Source organism: Camarhynchus parvulus, chromosome 4 (genome assembly GCF_901933205.1).
Source record: "Camarhynchus parvulus chromosome 4, STF_HiC, whole genome shotgun sequence".
Lineage (NCBI taxonomy): Eukaryota > Metazoa > Chordata > Aves > Passeriformes > Thraupidae > Camarhynchus > Camarhynchus parvulus.
The window spans coordinates 26,932,070-26,949,505 of record NC_044574.1 but is presented as its reverse complement, the minus strand read 5'-3'; the positions used below and the strand labels follow the sequence as shown (position 1 = coordinate 26,949,505).

At 40.1% G+C, this 17,436-nt stretch overlaps 1 protein-coding gene across 1 annotated transcript in view; it reads left to right on the top strand.

Moving 5' to 3' along the window:
* SCFD2 (sec1 family domain containing 2) overlaps positions 1-17,436 on the top strand; it is a 187,877-nt gene that overhangs the window by 65,953 nt on the left and 104,488 nt on the right. Inside the window, exon 5 of the mRNA XM_030946849.1 lies at positions 14,012-14,261. Within this exon, the coding sequence (XP_030802709.1) occupies positions 14,012-14,261 (250 nt within the window). The remainder of the gene's footprint in view (positions 1-14,011; positions 14,262-17,436) is intronic.

Genomic DNA, 17,436 nt, shown 5'->3' with positions numbered 1-17,436 from the left:
ATCTGGCAAAGGCATTTCACTCCCAAGGGAAGTAGAAGCTATTGAGGCCAGTGGGTAAATTTAAGTAGCTTTATTTTTCTTTTCTAATGCTTCTGCCGAGGATCATCTAAGCCCTCACAAAAGTTGTGCAAAATAAAAGGAAACTGTTGCACTTTAAGTATACATTTGCCTTTAGTGGCTAATGGAACATTCACATCATCTTTCATTTTGGACATGAAGTATAGCAACTTCTGGTTTTTCTTCAAGGAATGCGGTTTGTCGGGGAAACATCTGGTTTATGTAAATGAGCAGGGAATTCGATACGCGAGAAGATGATTGCAAAATAGCATCTACATGGTCTCTGCATCAGTCATTCAGTTACCTTTTTGCAAAAATAAACAGCTATTACATCTGTAAGTGCTGTCCCTTTTTCAGCGTGCCGTGTTAATGAATATGTTTTGCTCCTGCGAATTTAAAACAAATTAAAAAAAAAAAAGAAAAAAGAGAGAGAGAGCGAAGCAGCATGTCCGCAGCAGAAAGGACGTAGCAGGATTTTCGTTTGCCAGGCGGCGGCTCCGCTCCCGCCGCGCTCCAACAGCGCCACCTTCAGGCCGTGCCCGGAGCGCTCGGGCCGCGCCGCCGGGAGCCTGAGGACTGTCCGGCCGTGAGGGCTGTCCCCGCGTGAGGACTGTCCGGCCGTGGGGGCTGCCCGCCGTGGGTCTCTCCCGCCGTGGGTCTCTCCCGCCGTGGGGCTGTCCCCCCGTGGGTCTCTCCCGCCGTGGGTCTCTCCCGCCGTGGGGCTGTGCCGCCGAGGGGGCTGTCCCGCTGCTTCGCCTTCCCCGTTACAGACCCCGGCCCGCTCTCCTTCGTGTTGGGCTGCGGCAATGCGCGCCGGCCTCCTTGCGCACCAGCGGAGAGGTCTGCGCACTTCTCTTTGCTCTTCTGCATAAAGCGAGCTAGAAATTCGCCTTTAAAAATGAAACACAGAGAAACAGTTCTTGTGTTAAAGTTTAATTCTTCTTAGTTCAGCTTTGCTCCATCTCGACCATGTTTTATTAAAATTATTTTGGTGGCATTTCTCCTGCATGTTTTCTGATGCGGAAAAACAAATCGAAACCCACTTATCACATGAATCATTGTTAAAGTCAGCAGTAGTCCTCTGTGTAAAATCTGCCAGTAAAAGCCGGGAGGATGGGGATTAAACCTGGAGCACATTAAATTAGTTCCAGTCTATCCCAAGCAGGCTCTGCATTGCTTGCTTAGGCAGGCAAAACGGAAACAGGCAGTTTATAACGAGGCTGGTTTAAAAACCGTGGGGTTCATTTGAAAAAGATTTATATCCCTCACTTATATAAACATTACAAACGTGGGCCGCAAGCAGGAGGCAAATCTTTATCAAAATCTCTTTAAGAGCTTTTTCATTGTGAATAAAATGAACAGCGTGTACTCTTGTTTGAAGATTCGCCAATATCTGTACACAGATCTCTTCTCAATGCTCTTACTAATTAAAATATGACTCAGGGTAGACCAGTGAGACCACCAAGCAGTAGTTTGCTAGGGTCTGACAGAAGTACCATGACTGAGGTGGCAGAGGGACATTATTTGGAAGCAGGAGAAGAGATTGTTCTGAGACTAGTTTAGGATTTTTGTAGTGGTTATAAAAAATGAAAGAAAGGTGAAATTTAAATAGAAACAACTGTGTATACATTTGTTTTCACCTACCCCCTTCCCATGCTGCTTTTCTTACACAGTAGCAGAGACATTTTGTGGGCTATGTGATCTTTGCTAGGGCCTGCAGCACTTTCTATTGGGAAGATCAAAATGTTTGCTCCAGGAAAATTAGAAATAGTCTGGGTTATGAGGGTCCCAGGTGACGACTGGAGTGCTAACTCACGTGGTTACATTTCTGGGTAATTTAATTCTGATGATGTTGTTTTGAAAAGTTATTTTTAGAAGGAGTAAACATACATTAGTGCAGTAAAAAAAAATCATTTTTAGTAACAACGCAGTTTTTTCTAGCTGTTGCAATACCATTTTTCTGCATTTAGGATACATTATAAGAGTTGTTCAGATCCTGGATTTAACAGAAAGTGCTTTTCATATTTCATTTTGATGTTAATAAACAGTGTCTAAAAGAGCTTTGTAATACTAGTCTGCCTTCCAAAATATGATCCAAGGCTCAGATAAATGATTTAAAGTATTTTGTGCATTACAGTATATAACAAAGGTACTCTGGATTCTCTCATCAAATTAGGGTGTCTCAGACCTCCCTTTTTTTTTGCTGCAGTGGTGTCTCCATACAGAGTATCACTTATGACCCAGAAGTCTGATTGTCTTGTCCTGAGAGCATACTGACAGATGGCTTGTTAGAAAAGTGGAGTGATTTAAGAATCTTCTAGTAGCGCTTTAAGAAGAAATTTGAATTTTTCTGCTGTTATAGTAGTATGAGTATGCTACAATGGTAAAGGTTGGAAACACTCCCTTCCTGAAGTGTGGAGAGCCAGATAAGAAGGAAAGAAATTGTATCAAGATGCTATATTTTCTCTTTTATAAGACCTGTGCAAGAGAGACTGTGAGATACATGGACATACCCATACTGGTTTTGAGAAAAGAAGCCAGTTGATGGTGAGCTCCATCTTGTGACAACTTGATGGCTATTGATGCTCATACTAAATAGGTTACAGCGGGATAAAGTCTGCCTCTGTTGTATTGGCATCAGCATACCGTGACTCACAATGTAGGTGGGGGCTGTAAAGGGAATTCTTAGCTACACTGAATGTTATTTCTCATATCCCGGCCTCAGCATCAGGCAGAGCACTCAAATTAACATTTGGTAGCATGGGAAGCTACCACTGCTTACAGGTGTAGAAAGGCAAGAAGCTCACATTTGGACTTGGAGCTGAGCATTGGTCTCTAGAGGATCAGTCTAGTGCTGACCACTGGGCCAGGAGTCCTTTCTTTGTTACCAAAAATCACAATGGGTAACTAACTGAAAAACATCTTGGAACCTCACCTTCTAGCATATATAGCTGAATTTGTGGGGTTTTTCATTCTTTATTGGATAGCTTTGGGACTTTTTTTATATTGCATATAATAACCACCTTTTGTTGCCTGTTAATGGAATCTGAATTGTGTTGTATTTCAGGACATGTTGATACTCTCCTAAAATAATTTTTTAAAATGTAGTTAACATAAAAGTAGCTTAAGCCAGATCTGGTCTTATCTTTAAAGCAGAGTATTTTTTTTTTCTCGTTAAAATGAGGTGGAATATATATTTGCCCACCTCTTTAGAGTGAAACTTGGAACATAAATGCTTTCTGCATGAAGCAACTAGGAAATATATATGAAAAAAACTGAAAACTTCTGAAGTCCTTAAATGTTTGGAATGGCATGCGTGATTTAAGTGGTTTAAGATATTGGGACCAGATGTCCTGTGCTCCAGTGGTCTCCCTTTGTGCAAATGGGATTTCATGAGGGATAGCTATGCTGACTCAGGCGTTTGGCTGAGTGGGAGGGAAATCCCAGGGGGACAGAAAGTGGGATGGTTTTTCTAGTTGTAGCTCATGCTGGACAAATGCATGGGGAGGAGGTGTGGCAGGAGCAATCCCCGGCACATGGCCAGGATGCCCTCACATGGCCCTTGCAGCTGGCACTGGGAAAGCAGTCTGAAATCTTTTCCATCCAGAGCGAGGGCCAACAGCAAAACCCCTGCCAGTGCCACCCAGCTGGCCTGGCTCCATGTGGGGATGATGGGAATGGTGAAAGGAACCAAAAGAGGAGAGGACTTGCCACATGCCAACCAAAGGAAGGACGCATGGGCCAAGGGGCAAAGAACATCATGACTGACAAGCAGGTGTTGCATGTACTCTCTAATAACAAGCATCCTAAAAATTCGCATAGCCACACCAGCCCTGGCTGTGCAGTCTGCTCACCACTGCAGGTGAATACCAGCGCAGAAGATTCCTGCTCAGCTAGGGAGCTGAAGAAACAGTTTGTAGGTGCTTGAGTTAAATTGTGTTTGAAAAGAGAACTGTTAGCTTCTAGAGCAGGAAAGCATTTCCAAGATGGGATGAGAAGACTAAAAGAGTGGGATTTCAATAATGTTTCACTATAAATGTCATTTTGCCTATGCCTGTATTTCACTTGATGTTTAATATTATATCCATGCTGAGTAGTTGTTGTTGCTGCAGTTCACATATTTATAGGGAAAAAATGTACTTTTCTTTGGAGTATAACTGTTCTGCCATCTGCTGCTCTTTGAAAGATGGTAACCTGATTAATTTTTCGTGGTGCTAAAAAACTGGACAGGAAAATTATTAACCTGATACATTTCATAGGATGGAATGAAATATGGTTCTATAATTAACTTTCTTTTATTCTCCAACCTGAAGAGAGGAAAAAAATGTTCTTCCATGTGCAAATCATGCTGCAGTGAGTGTCCTCCAATGAAGATGTTCTGTGAATGAAAGATTCCTTCCACACACAAAAATGAACCAGGCATTCTTAAGTTATAAACTTATACATATGACATCTGCCTTTAATCACCATGAAAGCCTGAATCCTGCTTGAAGCATAGTGAGCCTTGTACAAGGGCTAGAAATGTCAGTACTCTGTTGTGATAACATTTACTGTACTGATTAACAGCCATGGTGCCTTGCAGCAGAACAATAATCTGCCTTTTTTGTGTCTTTGTGTTGCCATTGTGTCTCCTTCCTGTGGTTCCAGCTGGGGCTGTGGACAGAGCAGTGGGATCTCCTCTGCAAACCTCCCATGTCCATGTATTTTTATGTGTTATGTCTTTGTCTATCTGCAAACCAAGGTGTAAAATATTTCAAATACAATGCAAAACATTTTCAAATTAGCTACTGCTTAGATTTCTATAACAACATGATCTGGTACCTAATCTCATAAAACCATCTCATGCAAATTGATGTTTTAAATGTCTTTCAAGTTTCTTGACATCAAGGAGTTTCAGTCACTTGTACTTTAGTAAATTCCAACAGTTTTTGTTTTAGTGTAGATTGTCTTAGTGGTAGATTTTCACCAAGTTTCTTGAATCTCGGGGATACTGCAAAATGGGGTATGTTCTGCTCAAGATAGTACCCCTATTCAGCATATTTTATGTAAAAGTATGATCTCTAAGCATCATTAAAAAATACCAGGTGTACGTTTGGCCCAACCTTAGTTGAAATCATTATTTGAGTGATGCTTTGGTGCAAACTGGCATTGTGGCTTGTGGCAATATATGATTGATATCCTGGTTGTCTGTTAATATCAAGCTTCTAGGGGCAGAAGTTGACTGGATTTATTTTAAAAATTTGATGGTAAGATAACACACTTAAACATAGAAAGCCAGAAAACAAATGTCTTTCAGATGGACCCAAACAGTCATGCATGCTCCAAACTCCTTTTGTTTTTCATTTGATATGACTAGTTTTGCCATTTTACCCTCATCCCCAGCCCTCATTTTTCATTTCTGGTACCAATGTCTACTGTGGTCTGACCCATCACCAAACGTCTGGAGGTTTTCCTACAGCTCTGAGGAGTTTCTGGAACATTTGATGGTGGTAGATTAACATAGGACTGAAGGAGGAGGCATAAAATGAAGACTTGAGAGAAAAGAGATTATAAAAAGGCAAGAATGTGAAGGAAAAGAACAAGATGGGCTTGTTTTGACTGTCAGTCTCCTTTTATGACTCACTGCTTACAGCCTTCACAGCATGTATTGCCTTCATCCTTTCTGCTGTTTCTGAAGTATTTTTCCCTCACATTTCAGAATTCCTTTCACTGCAATCAAGAACCATGCTAAACAGTTTGTAGTTCTACTCACCAGATGTATTTAATGCACAGTATTCTATTCTATGAGGCCACTGAGTCCGTGCTTTCTGCTTGTTTTCTACCTTTTCATCCTCAAAAGTCTTTGTGAAATATGCACACCACTTGGAATGTCCTCACCAACTTGAGAACTGGAAAAATCATAGTTTCAACTTCCCTCGTTCCTCATGTGCCTTTCTTGACTGGATTCAAGAGCTGTCTCATACTCTGAAATTTTCTTCTGTCCAGAGACATACATAAACTGTTATTCTTCCTTTTGATAAGGAACCGTCTCTTACTATGAAATTTACCCTTTCAATTGTTTTGTAACTCTTTTCAGTGTTATCTCTAGTTTTTCACATCCTCTTAGAAATATGGACTCTAGGACTTGGCACGATATATAGGAATTAATCCTGACACTACCACATACTGTAGTAAACCTGCTTTCCTACTTCTGTCCCACGGATACTGCCTTTTGTAGTGACATTGGTCCTTTCACCTTGGCCTTGACGTAAGTATGTTTATTACGGATTGGATCAAAAATGCGGCTGAGCTAGTTTGTTTAACAAAAAAAAAGTTCGCTTCTGCTCAAAAACAGCTGCCTACAGATGATTAAGAGAAGAGGACAAGGTTATATGATATTCTCCCTGTTCCAACCATTATGAGTTCTGTAACAGTTGTGGTTTCTGTGTATTTGATGGAATTTTTTCCCCTGTGAGATTTCCCATCATCTTTGTGAGCCCAAGTAAGAATTTAGCAGCACAACAACACTGGCAAGAAGTTCCACATCTGAGCAAATTGCATCAGGAAATACCTTCATTTAATTTGCTCTTTAAACTGGCTCCTTTCCAGCTTTGTGTATTGCCTCTTTCTTGTTGTGGTGAGACAGAGTGAGCAATCATTCCCTACCTGCCTTCTCTAGTCCACTCATGATTTTTTTAGACCTTTACTCTTTACTGGGTCATCTATTTTTCTAACCTGAATGATTACAGCTAATCATCTAAGCAGTCCTTTTCTTTGTCCCGAGCATCTCCCAAATCCTTTTCAGTAATCATCTCTTGGGACAGAATCCCCTCCTTCTGCAGACATGATCTGCACTATTGAATGACCAAATCGGTTATACTATATTTTTCTTGATTTATACCCCTTTTATTTGTTTTCTAACCCTCTGGATTCTTATCCCTTGCTTTGTAGTGGTTGAATGCTTTCCCATTGTTTCCCTTGAAATTTATGAGATTTAACCTCATAGGATACTGTGTTCTCTCTGTGCCCTTTTCTCAGTTTTGTACCCCTACCATGTTCTGGCAATTTTCTCAATATTCCAAGACTTATAGAAACAAACAGCTTCAAAAGTCATACACAAAAGATCCTGACATGCAGAGCACCAAGATCTTTTTCTGGTACAGGTTTTATCTTGGCTGTGCCTGTATTCCTTTTTCATTCTGCTGACACTGTTTTTGCCGTGCTGATTCATGTTTTTACCAAGCATGTCTGTAGAAGCTATCACAGCTAAAAGCTTTGACTGAGTAGGTTGGAAGTATTCTCTTTTTAACCTGCTGATGAGTCTCTCATGTCAGATATGAGTGATTTAAGTAAAATTCTCCTTATCCTTGCAGAGCTTCATCGAATAAAATCCAGACGTATTAAATATCCTTTTTTTCAGTACCCTGTTGCTGCTGAGCCCCCATGAACCCATTAAAATATCTTAACACAGCTGTACATGTTGATGATTTCCAAAGAGAGAGGGAAAAACTGGACCATACCATGTAATGATACACTGCCCAACAGCATAACTCACTACAATGAGGTGAATTTGGTGCTGTGGAAGAAGAGGTATCAGTGGGCATTTGAATTGTCTTAAAATATCTAAATCTTGCAGTACTGACATAGTGACAGAATCTGCTTGTTGTAGCAGAAGAAACAGAATAACTGAAGAAGCTGTAAGATTAAAAATTAGAAATTGTTGTCAAGCAACTGTGGTCCTCAGTGAAGACAGGAGAAATGTGTTAAGAAGAAATCTTACTTATGTTGTTCAAAATATAGTTTCTTTTATGTCCTAAGGATATTAGTTAAAGAAAAATACTGGAATATACTACTTTGGCTGTGGGATCCAGATGAAATCCAATTGCTTAGGTCATGATCATAGGCTAGGGAGTTATTGGCAGAAAGAATTGTCCTGGGCTTTGCTTTTGTTTTGGTTTTAGAAATGATAGGTCTTGAAGAGCTTGTTTTAAATACTTGTGTTGTTGTCACATATTAGCTGCTAAGTGTCAGCGCTGTGTTTTTGGAATTATGCAAGACACGTTAAAAAAAATATCTCTGACCAGAAGAGCTTACAGATGTTGTGCTTTTAAAAAGTTTTATGTTGTCAGTAATTTCTTCTTGCCTTCGTCTTGTCACTGTGTTCTGTAGTAACTTCTAACATCCTGGATAGATATTCATCAGGTATATCAAAGGGCTTTTGATATCTGTAGTGTTGGCCGATAGACACCAATTAAGCATCTGGCCATTTGACAGTGTATTGAAGAAGTCATCCAATGAGCAGGTGATTATTTCTATAATTTTCTTTTATCTCTTGGCAACCTTAAACTCTAGCTCATCTAAGCTTTAAGTTGGCACTTTTGCATAAGGAGGCAGTCCAATCTTTGTCCTTGACAACTAGTGTGTTTCTGTGGCCAAGCAGTAAACCCAAGCAGAGAGTCAGTATGGTTAGAATTATTTGATTTAATGCACAGTCACAGAAACACTCAGCAGGTGCACAAGGAAGAGGCTGCTGTGGTGAGTGGAAAGTGAGAGTGAAGTCTAATTGGGAGAGTGTGAACAAGGGATTAATGTGAATTTGTATCTTTGACACTGTGAGCCAGGTCAAAAATAGCTTCTGGGAAGCTTACTCCTTTTCTTTCATTTGTTTATAGTAAATTTTTAAGATGCTCTCTCTCTACAGGGAGAGCCTGAAAATTGTCTCTCCAGTTTTGAGAACATAGTTCCTTGGGCAATGTTCAGAGTGGGTGATAAATGCAGAAAAGAGGGCAGGAGATTGATTTGGCTCTGTAGGGATATTTCATTCAAACAGAAGAATCATTAAAAGTAATGACAGAGGAGACAGGTCCTAGATTCTTTTACTGTTTCCTGTGTCTTACTAGCAGTTTAGTTCTGCACTGTTTTCTTTATATGTGTATTCTTGGTGGGTTTCTGTATTGATTATCAAGTGAATAGGCAGACACTGCCGTTAAAGAGAGGAAGGTGCAGTCTCTTGTTATTGGCAGGGGCAAGTCATAAAGCTGTTTTGGTCTCCAACAAAAGGCACTTGATGTCTCTCCTGATCCTGAATGGCTTACACTTTTTTTTTAAACTGGAGGCAGCCATTTACTGCCAGCATCTTACACCTCCACTCTCAATCTGCTGTGAGTTCGCTCAATGCTGTGTCTGCTTTCCCCTAAGGCCGAAGTTTTCTCATTCTCCCTGCAAGGAGAGTCTTTGTCAGCAACCCCCCCCCCAGCTAGAAACATAAGTTTGAGACTAAAACTTTACTTCCTGTCAAAGGAAATACATAGATAATGGGTTGGTTATCTAAAATCACCTGTGTAACTGTATGCTCTATATTTTGACATACACAGATTGAGGTGTTTCCTAATGGTGAGTGTGGTACTTTGAAGAACTTCTTTTTTCTGTGTTGTGTTCTGGGTTGATTTTTCTTGAATGAGACCCTAGAAATATGTGAAGAGAAGACAAAACAGAGGTACACTTTTATCAAAACCTGCCTAAGTCAATAATTATAATGATTTCTAGAGCTTCATGTGATGAATCATAATTTGAATGGTAAGATCATACTTAACTGATTTATTGTGTGAAATCACTAGTCACATGTAGGCCATTTAATAAAAACTAAATACATGGAATAATTGTTTTGCAGGGAATACAGACATCTTCCCACCCATATGGAAATTATGTGCAACCAACCCCAACTCTCAGATGGCCAAACAGTGTAAAACAGCGAGTAGCAGCATTTGATTTATGGGCAGCCGAGCACTGCAGGCAGCAAGGACTCCTCCTTAGCTTGGCAGCGCCTGTTGTTTTTACTAAAATGACTATTCCTGCAGAGATCTATTACCATCAAAGGATCTGAGCCAGTTTCACATACCCATGAGCTTCTCCTTTGGTGCCATTGTCACTTTTAGCAGTTAGAATGTTCTTGCCTCTGTCTGGACTGTGGGAAAGTTAATATGCAGTGTGCCAAATCACAAACCACAAACAGTCAAGCCCAGGTAAAACATGAAAAATCAAATAGGGCAACATTGGAAAGCTGCTTATTCCACATCTCTTTTCCCACCTAAGTTAACAATAAAAGGAGCTGTGTTTAAATAGGCCAGTCCCAGAGTTTGGGGCAGCAAATTACCCAAGGGCTTGTGAGTTTCCACGGATTCTTCTGCTGGTTTTAGCTGCAGCTGGGTTTTGGAGTTGTTTTTAGTTTTGGTTTTCCCCAAAAAAATTCTTCACTTGTATAAAGCTGTGTAGTTCCCATTCCAAGAAGTTCTGTTTAACTCATGCAACCTCTGAAGGAATTAAACATGTTTTGCTTCCTGAACAGAAGTCCACTAGAATATTAACATACTGAGGTAGTCTCTCAAGATTTATCTCCTCCTTCCTCCTGGATTTTAAAGAAAATAAATTTTACTTGGTTGAAATTGATTTTTGTTTTAATGTTTTTAATGACAAGTTGAGGACACTGGGCTGGAAGCACAGGGGTTACAGTGCTCAGTTCTCTTCTAAGTTTTGTCAGGGACACGTGTTAATTCAAGTAAACTCTGAACCTCCCCTTCCTCCGAAACTCACTCTTTTTTCTATTGAGAAAAATAAATATGATGATACATATGGCTTTAGATTCTTACAGGTTTTTTTAATACTGAAAATAATGCCTCTCACAGAATTGCAAAACATTTTTTCTTGAATTATTACACTTCCTCCTAATTCCTATAGATCCTGTAAATAAGATTTTGAAGCAAAATGTCATGTTCAGTGTTTACCCCCCCCAAGAATATATTTGTACTTTCTTCACTATTATCCTATCTGCCAAAATTCAGGCCTTTTGCAAAAATCAGCAAATTGACATCAGTCTATTTATCCTTAGGGACATCAAATTATTATACCACTTAAGTTATAAAAATAAATTACTAAAGAGGGTAGAGGGAAGAGATGCAAAACAACAAAAATCTGTCACAAAGTCTCCCTGAATTCTGGAGAATGTATGGTTAGAGCATTAAAATGTCGAGACAATGCAACTGAGCAGAAAGTGGTCGAACTTGGGCCCTTTTAGCTGGCTCTACATTAAGGCACACTAATGTTTTTATACAGTCTTTGGAAAGCTCAAAATTGACCTGTTTTTATTATTTTTATTAACTCCCTTGATGATAGACAAATGGGGCTAACTTGAGGCCAACATAACCAGCAGGAAATTTGGGTCATGGGTAGTTACATTTTTAAAACTTTTGTTCCAGGGCTGTTCAATCAGGGTAATTGATTGATTGTTAGGTGGTGCAGGGAGCCCCTAAATCACTGGAGGTGGCCAGATAATGACAATATGCCAGTGGATTTTGTTTGAGGCAAATTTCCCAACTCCCTGTGGAGCCATGCTCTGCAGTGAAGTTGTGAGTCCCTTTTTTTTTTTTTTTTCATGCACAGTCCAGTCCAACTGGCCTGTTTGGACAAAATAGCCTCTAAAACTTGGAAGTTCCATTTGAAGTCCTCTGCGGTGCCATTTCCCAAGAGATAAGGGGAGAAACATTCCAGAGAAGTTCATACCCCAGAAAGACCCTACGTGCATTCTGAAGTTAATGGTTTATTACAGCTCTTTAATTTTTTTTCCTCTTTCATTTTTACTTTGAAGATAAGAGGTGGCAATTGTTACTTGAAGTTGTTGAGTTTTAGCCTGTCCTACAGTAAATCACCCTGAAAGTTTAGACATGATTTTTTTAAAATCATGTATGTTTGAAAGTTTGCCAAAGATGCTGTACACATATACTTGCAGGAGCCATGATCTTCAGGCAGGAGCTGCTCACTCTACTCTTCTATACAGCCATGGGCATCCTCAGTGGTCCATGCCTGTGGCTAATCTGTGCTTGCAAAATGCAGCTTTTTCAAGAACTCATCTTGGTGGTGTAGCAGCATGCCATGCACTTAGAGATGGAGTGAAGTAGAGTTTGTGGATTGGGAGGGGAGGAGGGGCATAGATGATGTGCCAGTGATAGTAGATGATGTTCAATAATACCTGGCAGAGGTCTTGCCTCTTCATAAAAATGAATTCAGGTTAATATAGAGTGAAGTTTGTCATCTATTCCAGAATAACTCCACACGTAGGTTTATCTTGATTTCTTAGATTTTTAGGGCTGATTAGGCTTTTGTTCATTGCAGATGGCTTCCTTATGATAACTGCATACCTCTGAATTCCTTGAAGCTTTGTCTTTTTCCATCTTAGGATCTGAAAGAATCCATACTCCAGATGAGAATTTATTTGTGTCACTTTTTCAGAAGAGAAGAGATAATACTGAATTAAGGCAGGGCTCAGTTGAAATCCAGGAATCAAACTGCCTTGTTTTGAGGATGGCCCAGCTACCAGCACATACCAGACCAGTGCCAAACACCATAGATTTGCTTCCTGGGTGGAGCTGTGCTTGGACTTACTGTGTATGTGATTTAGCACTCCCTGCCCAAACACAGAGGGTGCCAACCCCTCCTGGATTTCAGAATGTTTCTTCTTGGCTCCCACATGCTTTTGACCACTGCAGCTTTGTAATTTACTGCTTCAAGTCTGCAGTTGCACTTACAGTTAGGTGTAGTGGATAGTTGGAAAATTCTTCTCCAAGGTATGTATTCAAATGGAAACATAACATCTGACCACACTGAAGTCCCAGGAGAGACGGGTCCATGGCAAAACTTGTATGTCAAGGGCAGGGTGGGGTACAAAAGTCCACAGAAGTGTAGTTTCTTATAGCGCAGCCTGGAAAAAAGTTTATTGGAGCTTAAGTAATTCATGCTTTCTTAATGATTGTGACCTGTGGAGGATCAGTGTAGGTATAAAAATGACAGTTTCTGAGATGCTTGTTAGTGTTTCTGAGACTGACGAAGAACAACTAAAAATATAACCAGACCCCCTGGAGTCTTGTATGGAGTACACCTGGAGATAAAGCTTTCAATGTTTGTTCCTAAAGCCATTGCATTGTTTTGCTTTGTTGCATTGTTGCATTTGCATTGTTGTATAAACTTCTATCTCTTCCTAGCATGTTTGATTTGTGTTTTATTTACTTATTATGAATCAATTTAAAGGGTATATTATTGGCTGTGGTGCCTATTTACCATGACTAGTCTGTGTGAAGATACTGTAGTAACAACCAAGAATAAATGCCTGCAAACTTGACTCCCCAGATTACAAGAGATTTGATGTTTTACTGTACACTATGAACTGATCCACAGGTTTTCACAGGGGGATCTTTTGGGTGATCACAGAACAAGGGGAGGGGTACTGGTGTTGCAGGAACCCTCCTGGATGGACTTGAGCAATCACTACCACCAGGAGAGAAAGACTCTTCTTTCCTCCCACACCTCCTTCCCCATCCAAGAGCAGAGTGTTCCTCCTGTTTGCCTTGCAGTATTCCCACCTCTCACCTGATCCTGCTGCTGAGTTCCCAGCTAAGCCAAAGCAGAAAATTAGCATGTAGAAGTTTCATCCACAGGTGTTTGTGGGCAGTGAGGGTGGCAGTTTGATGGTACAATTAATCATTGGCCTGCTTTGAGTGGCAGAGAACTGCACAATGGATCTAAATGCCAGCCCTGGTGTTGCATGATGTGGATGTCAGCAAGTCAATGGAATCTGGGCTTTGAACCCCCTGCTCATGTACAAAATCAAACCCGAGGATAAAGCCTAAAATTTAGAGGACTTGTTTGACTTGGTGCTTTGTATCATTTCTACCCATACCAAGGGATGGATGCTCTCATCCTCTCATTATACTGGTACTTGGAAAGATCTAATATTAAGGCTTTTCAAGTGCTAAAAGGCTGCTATCGTGAATCCCTAAGAAAAAAACTGTAGACAATCAATAAACTCACTGTCTGAGCAGCAAATAAATCTGTGTGAATATTGAATGATGTGCCACAGGAGTATGTCTGGTCCTAACTTACAAGCACTATGGAGGCAATCTGACACAACCTTCCTTCTGTTTTTCAGACTATTGGCGAGTCAGAAATGCCCAGTGTTTTGAACCAGTTATTGCCAATGATCAAGTCCTACAACGAAAGGACAAAAGATGATTATGCCTGTGAAGACTTCCTTGTTTTGCTGATATACATATATTCGGTGGTTGGAGAAATCAAATGTGAAAAAGAGCTTGACACAGCTGAAGAAAAGGTGAAAAGGGCCCTTGTCAAGGCAATTTGTGATGAGCCAGAGCCATCTCCTTTGCTGCAGAAAATTACAGGTAAGATTCTTCTTTTGTGGTGAGAAATTGGATGTCTGGGAACGTGTGAACTGGGAGAAGTGTATAAAAATGGCTTGACTTGTCTGTGGTGCTGAGAGTACATGAGTAAGCACAAGGATTTCCTGTAGATTTATTCCATCTCCTCTGTTCATATATGCCAAATGCTGACAGGCTGTCCTTGAAGAGTGCTGAGTCTGATGAAAGCTCTACAAGTTGTTCTTTTTGTTAAAGGTTTGCTAAGTTTGTGTGTTTTCATAAGGTAATCTTTTCCACAATTGCTTTCATTGATTGGTGTAAAGTTGACCCTGGGAAGTCATAATTAATCCTGGAAACATGTTCAGTGAACCACAGTTGCTTTGTGAATACGAGGAGCTGGCTTGTCTGGCATAAAAGAAGAAATATGTCTAAAACCAACGTTGAGCATTTTGCTGAAACAACATGAACATTAGCCTTTAAAAATAGCATGGTAAGCCTTTTTTTAGATGAGCACTCATAAAATAGGAAAGCCCTAACCTCTTGTTGCTAGTATCACATTTTAGAAAAAAAAACCTGCTAAAAACTTAATTTTAAATGAATGAGCTCAGGGGTGGCCTAGCATGGCAGAGAGGATCTCACTTTCTGCTATCAGTTTTCTCAGTATTTAGTAATATTGAGACCAGGTCATCTTTGAGGTGGGGAGCATATGAACATTAATCAAGATGTTGAGAGGAGCTTACAATTGAAAGCATTTGCCAAGAATGGGCCTAAGTGGGGAGTCTCAAGGGAAGTGGAATAGTACTGCTGTTGGTTATTCTGGTACTATTCCCTATGGACACTTCTAATTCAAAATACAGGTGCGGTCTCACTGGTCTGCTGTTGCTTTGAGTGTAAAATACTGTAATAATTAAAGGACTTAGGATAGGAATGAGGTCACTCAGTCACATTTGCACTGTGGTGTTATTTTAATACTCCTGGCCACAGTGCCCACAGTGTTGCAGGCTTCTTGTACGCTTTTGCCTTCTTGTTTTTCAATATGTACTGCACATCTTGTCCACCAAATGGTGCTTCCCTCACAGCTTCAGTGGTGTCTTCCAGTGAATGGGATGTAGTAATTTCTAAATCTCTGTTTTCATATTTTTCCCCTTCTCCAATAATCAAAGTTTTAAATCACAGTTTTTTCAGTTTCTCTTCATTGTGCTTAATGTAAGTATGTGAAGATTTAAATCTCTAAAACTTCAGCCAAGTACCAAAGAGAAGCTGAGAAGAAACCCAGTACAGATAATTTTAGACCAAGCCCATCATTATGTGATGAAATTAAGTGCAACACAAAGCTAGAGTCTTTGCATCGTTATATTTCTCTATCTGTGTTTTAGCACAACCATGTCTGTGCAATCTGCACAAATAGGTGACAGTATTGCATGCATTTTCCATACTCATTGCTTGATATTTTTTTGATTCTTCACCATTTTTTGTTTTACATCTTATTTATTTTGAGTTATTCATTTGAGTTATTCCTTTGCAGAGGGCAAAGGAAGATAACATCTATTGTCATAACCAGAAATAAACATCATGTTGGCAGCAAAGTATCACATGAAATTTCTAGGAATACTCTGTAGGTCATTTTCAAGCCTGTATTTATCCAACCATTTGCTTTGTCAATGTTAGTGGAATTTGCTGAATTTGCAATTTGCTGTATTTGCAGTACAGTGGAATTGGAAAGACTTAAAACTTGACCAGGCTTAGACCTACTCCTCCTTGATCTCTGTTTTGCCAGGCTTGTGTTCTACAACCTGCTGCCCTCTGAAACTTAGGTAGCTTGCTTACTACTTGAGAGGCAAAGCAAGTCAGAACTGAAGGACCATCCACAAGCTTCCCTCCAAAGGCACAGCAGGACTGTCTTCGTAGCAGGGCTGAAGGTCAGGGAATGGAGAGCAGTGATGGTTTCTCCTTTTTGTACAATTGTGGATATAGTGCCAAGACATATTCTGCTACCAGCAGAACCTCTATGAACTACAGACTAATTCCTTTTAGCAGATGCAGGTTGGCATATTTTCACAAAGTCAACACAGCTCTGTGAGTTAGCAACAGCCACGAGTCTGGACAGATCATGTTCCAGACCTACAGCATTCTGCCCTCATTTTATTTTTAAGTCAGAAACAAGAAAACCCTTTTTTTGTTCTTAAGGGGCCACAAAAGTTAATTAGACTAAAATAAATTTCAATAATGCTTAGAATTATTGATTCATGATCAGAACAAAGTAAAATGCTCATGGTCTTTTATTTTCACCTGTCCATCAAGGTAAGTAATAGGAAGAATGTTAAATGGGATGAATCAGGAGAGAAAACTGTGCCAGTTATTTTGTGGATTTGAGAGACGTTGCCTGCTGGCTCATTCCTCACCTCCATGGTGAAGTTTCAAACCCTGCTGGCTATCCATGATTGGACAGCTTGAGTTATAGCAAGAGATAGCAAAATTTACTGTTGCCTGTAAAAAAAAGCACACAGAAGTAATAATAGGTAGGCTGCAAATCCAAGCACTTCAGAAGTTGAGAAATGCCAGTAAATTATTTTCCCATGTAACCATCCTTTGACTCCTGTGTGCATTGTAGCACAGTCCTCATTCCATGATTATATAGTGTATTGTCTATGAGCCATGACTGCATTCACTGCATGGACTGAACACCGCAGAGAACTAGAGCAATATAGGTTCAGTTATTCTTCACATGAGGAAGAAGTACTAATAAGGTAAGGGAGACTCTTATGATATTCAGCACGTAACTTTCTCTGGCTCTCAGGTTGCAGTTGATGGAGTGGACTGGTGCTCTCAGCTTTGTGACTCATTTTGGAACTTGAAGCAGAAAGTCATTAAATTACATTTTGAGGTATTAGTGATTACATGTCTTTGAACAGAGGGACTTTGTGCTCTGCTTCCTGATACACCTGGTGCCTGATGTTTTTAGCTTGGGCCCAACACTGTACTAAGACTCTGTGGTTGAGTTAAATTGAAATTTAAATTAAAACTCATATCTTAGCTGTGGCTCTGAACTGCTGCCTCAGCCTTTTGCTTTCTTATTTTCTGCAAAGCATGGAAGTTGTGCAGTCTTGACAAGTACACATTTTTCTTGGTTTTATTTGTTGTTCCCATAGAGTCACTTGAGAAATAAAAAGCAGAACCTTTTAAAGGCTTTAGAAGACTT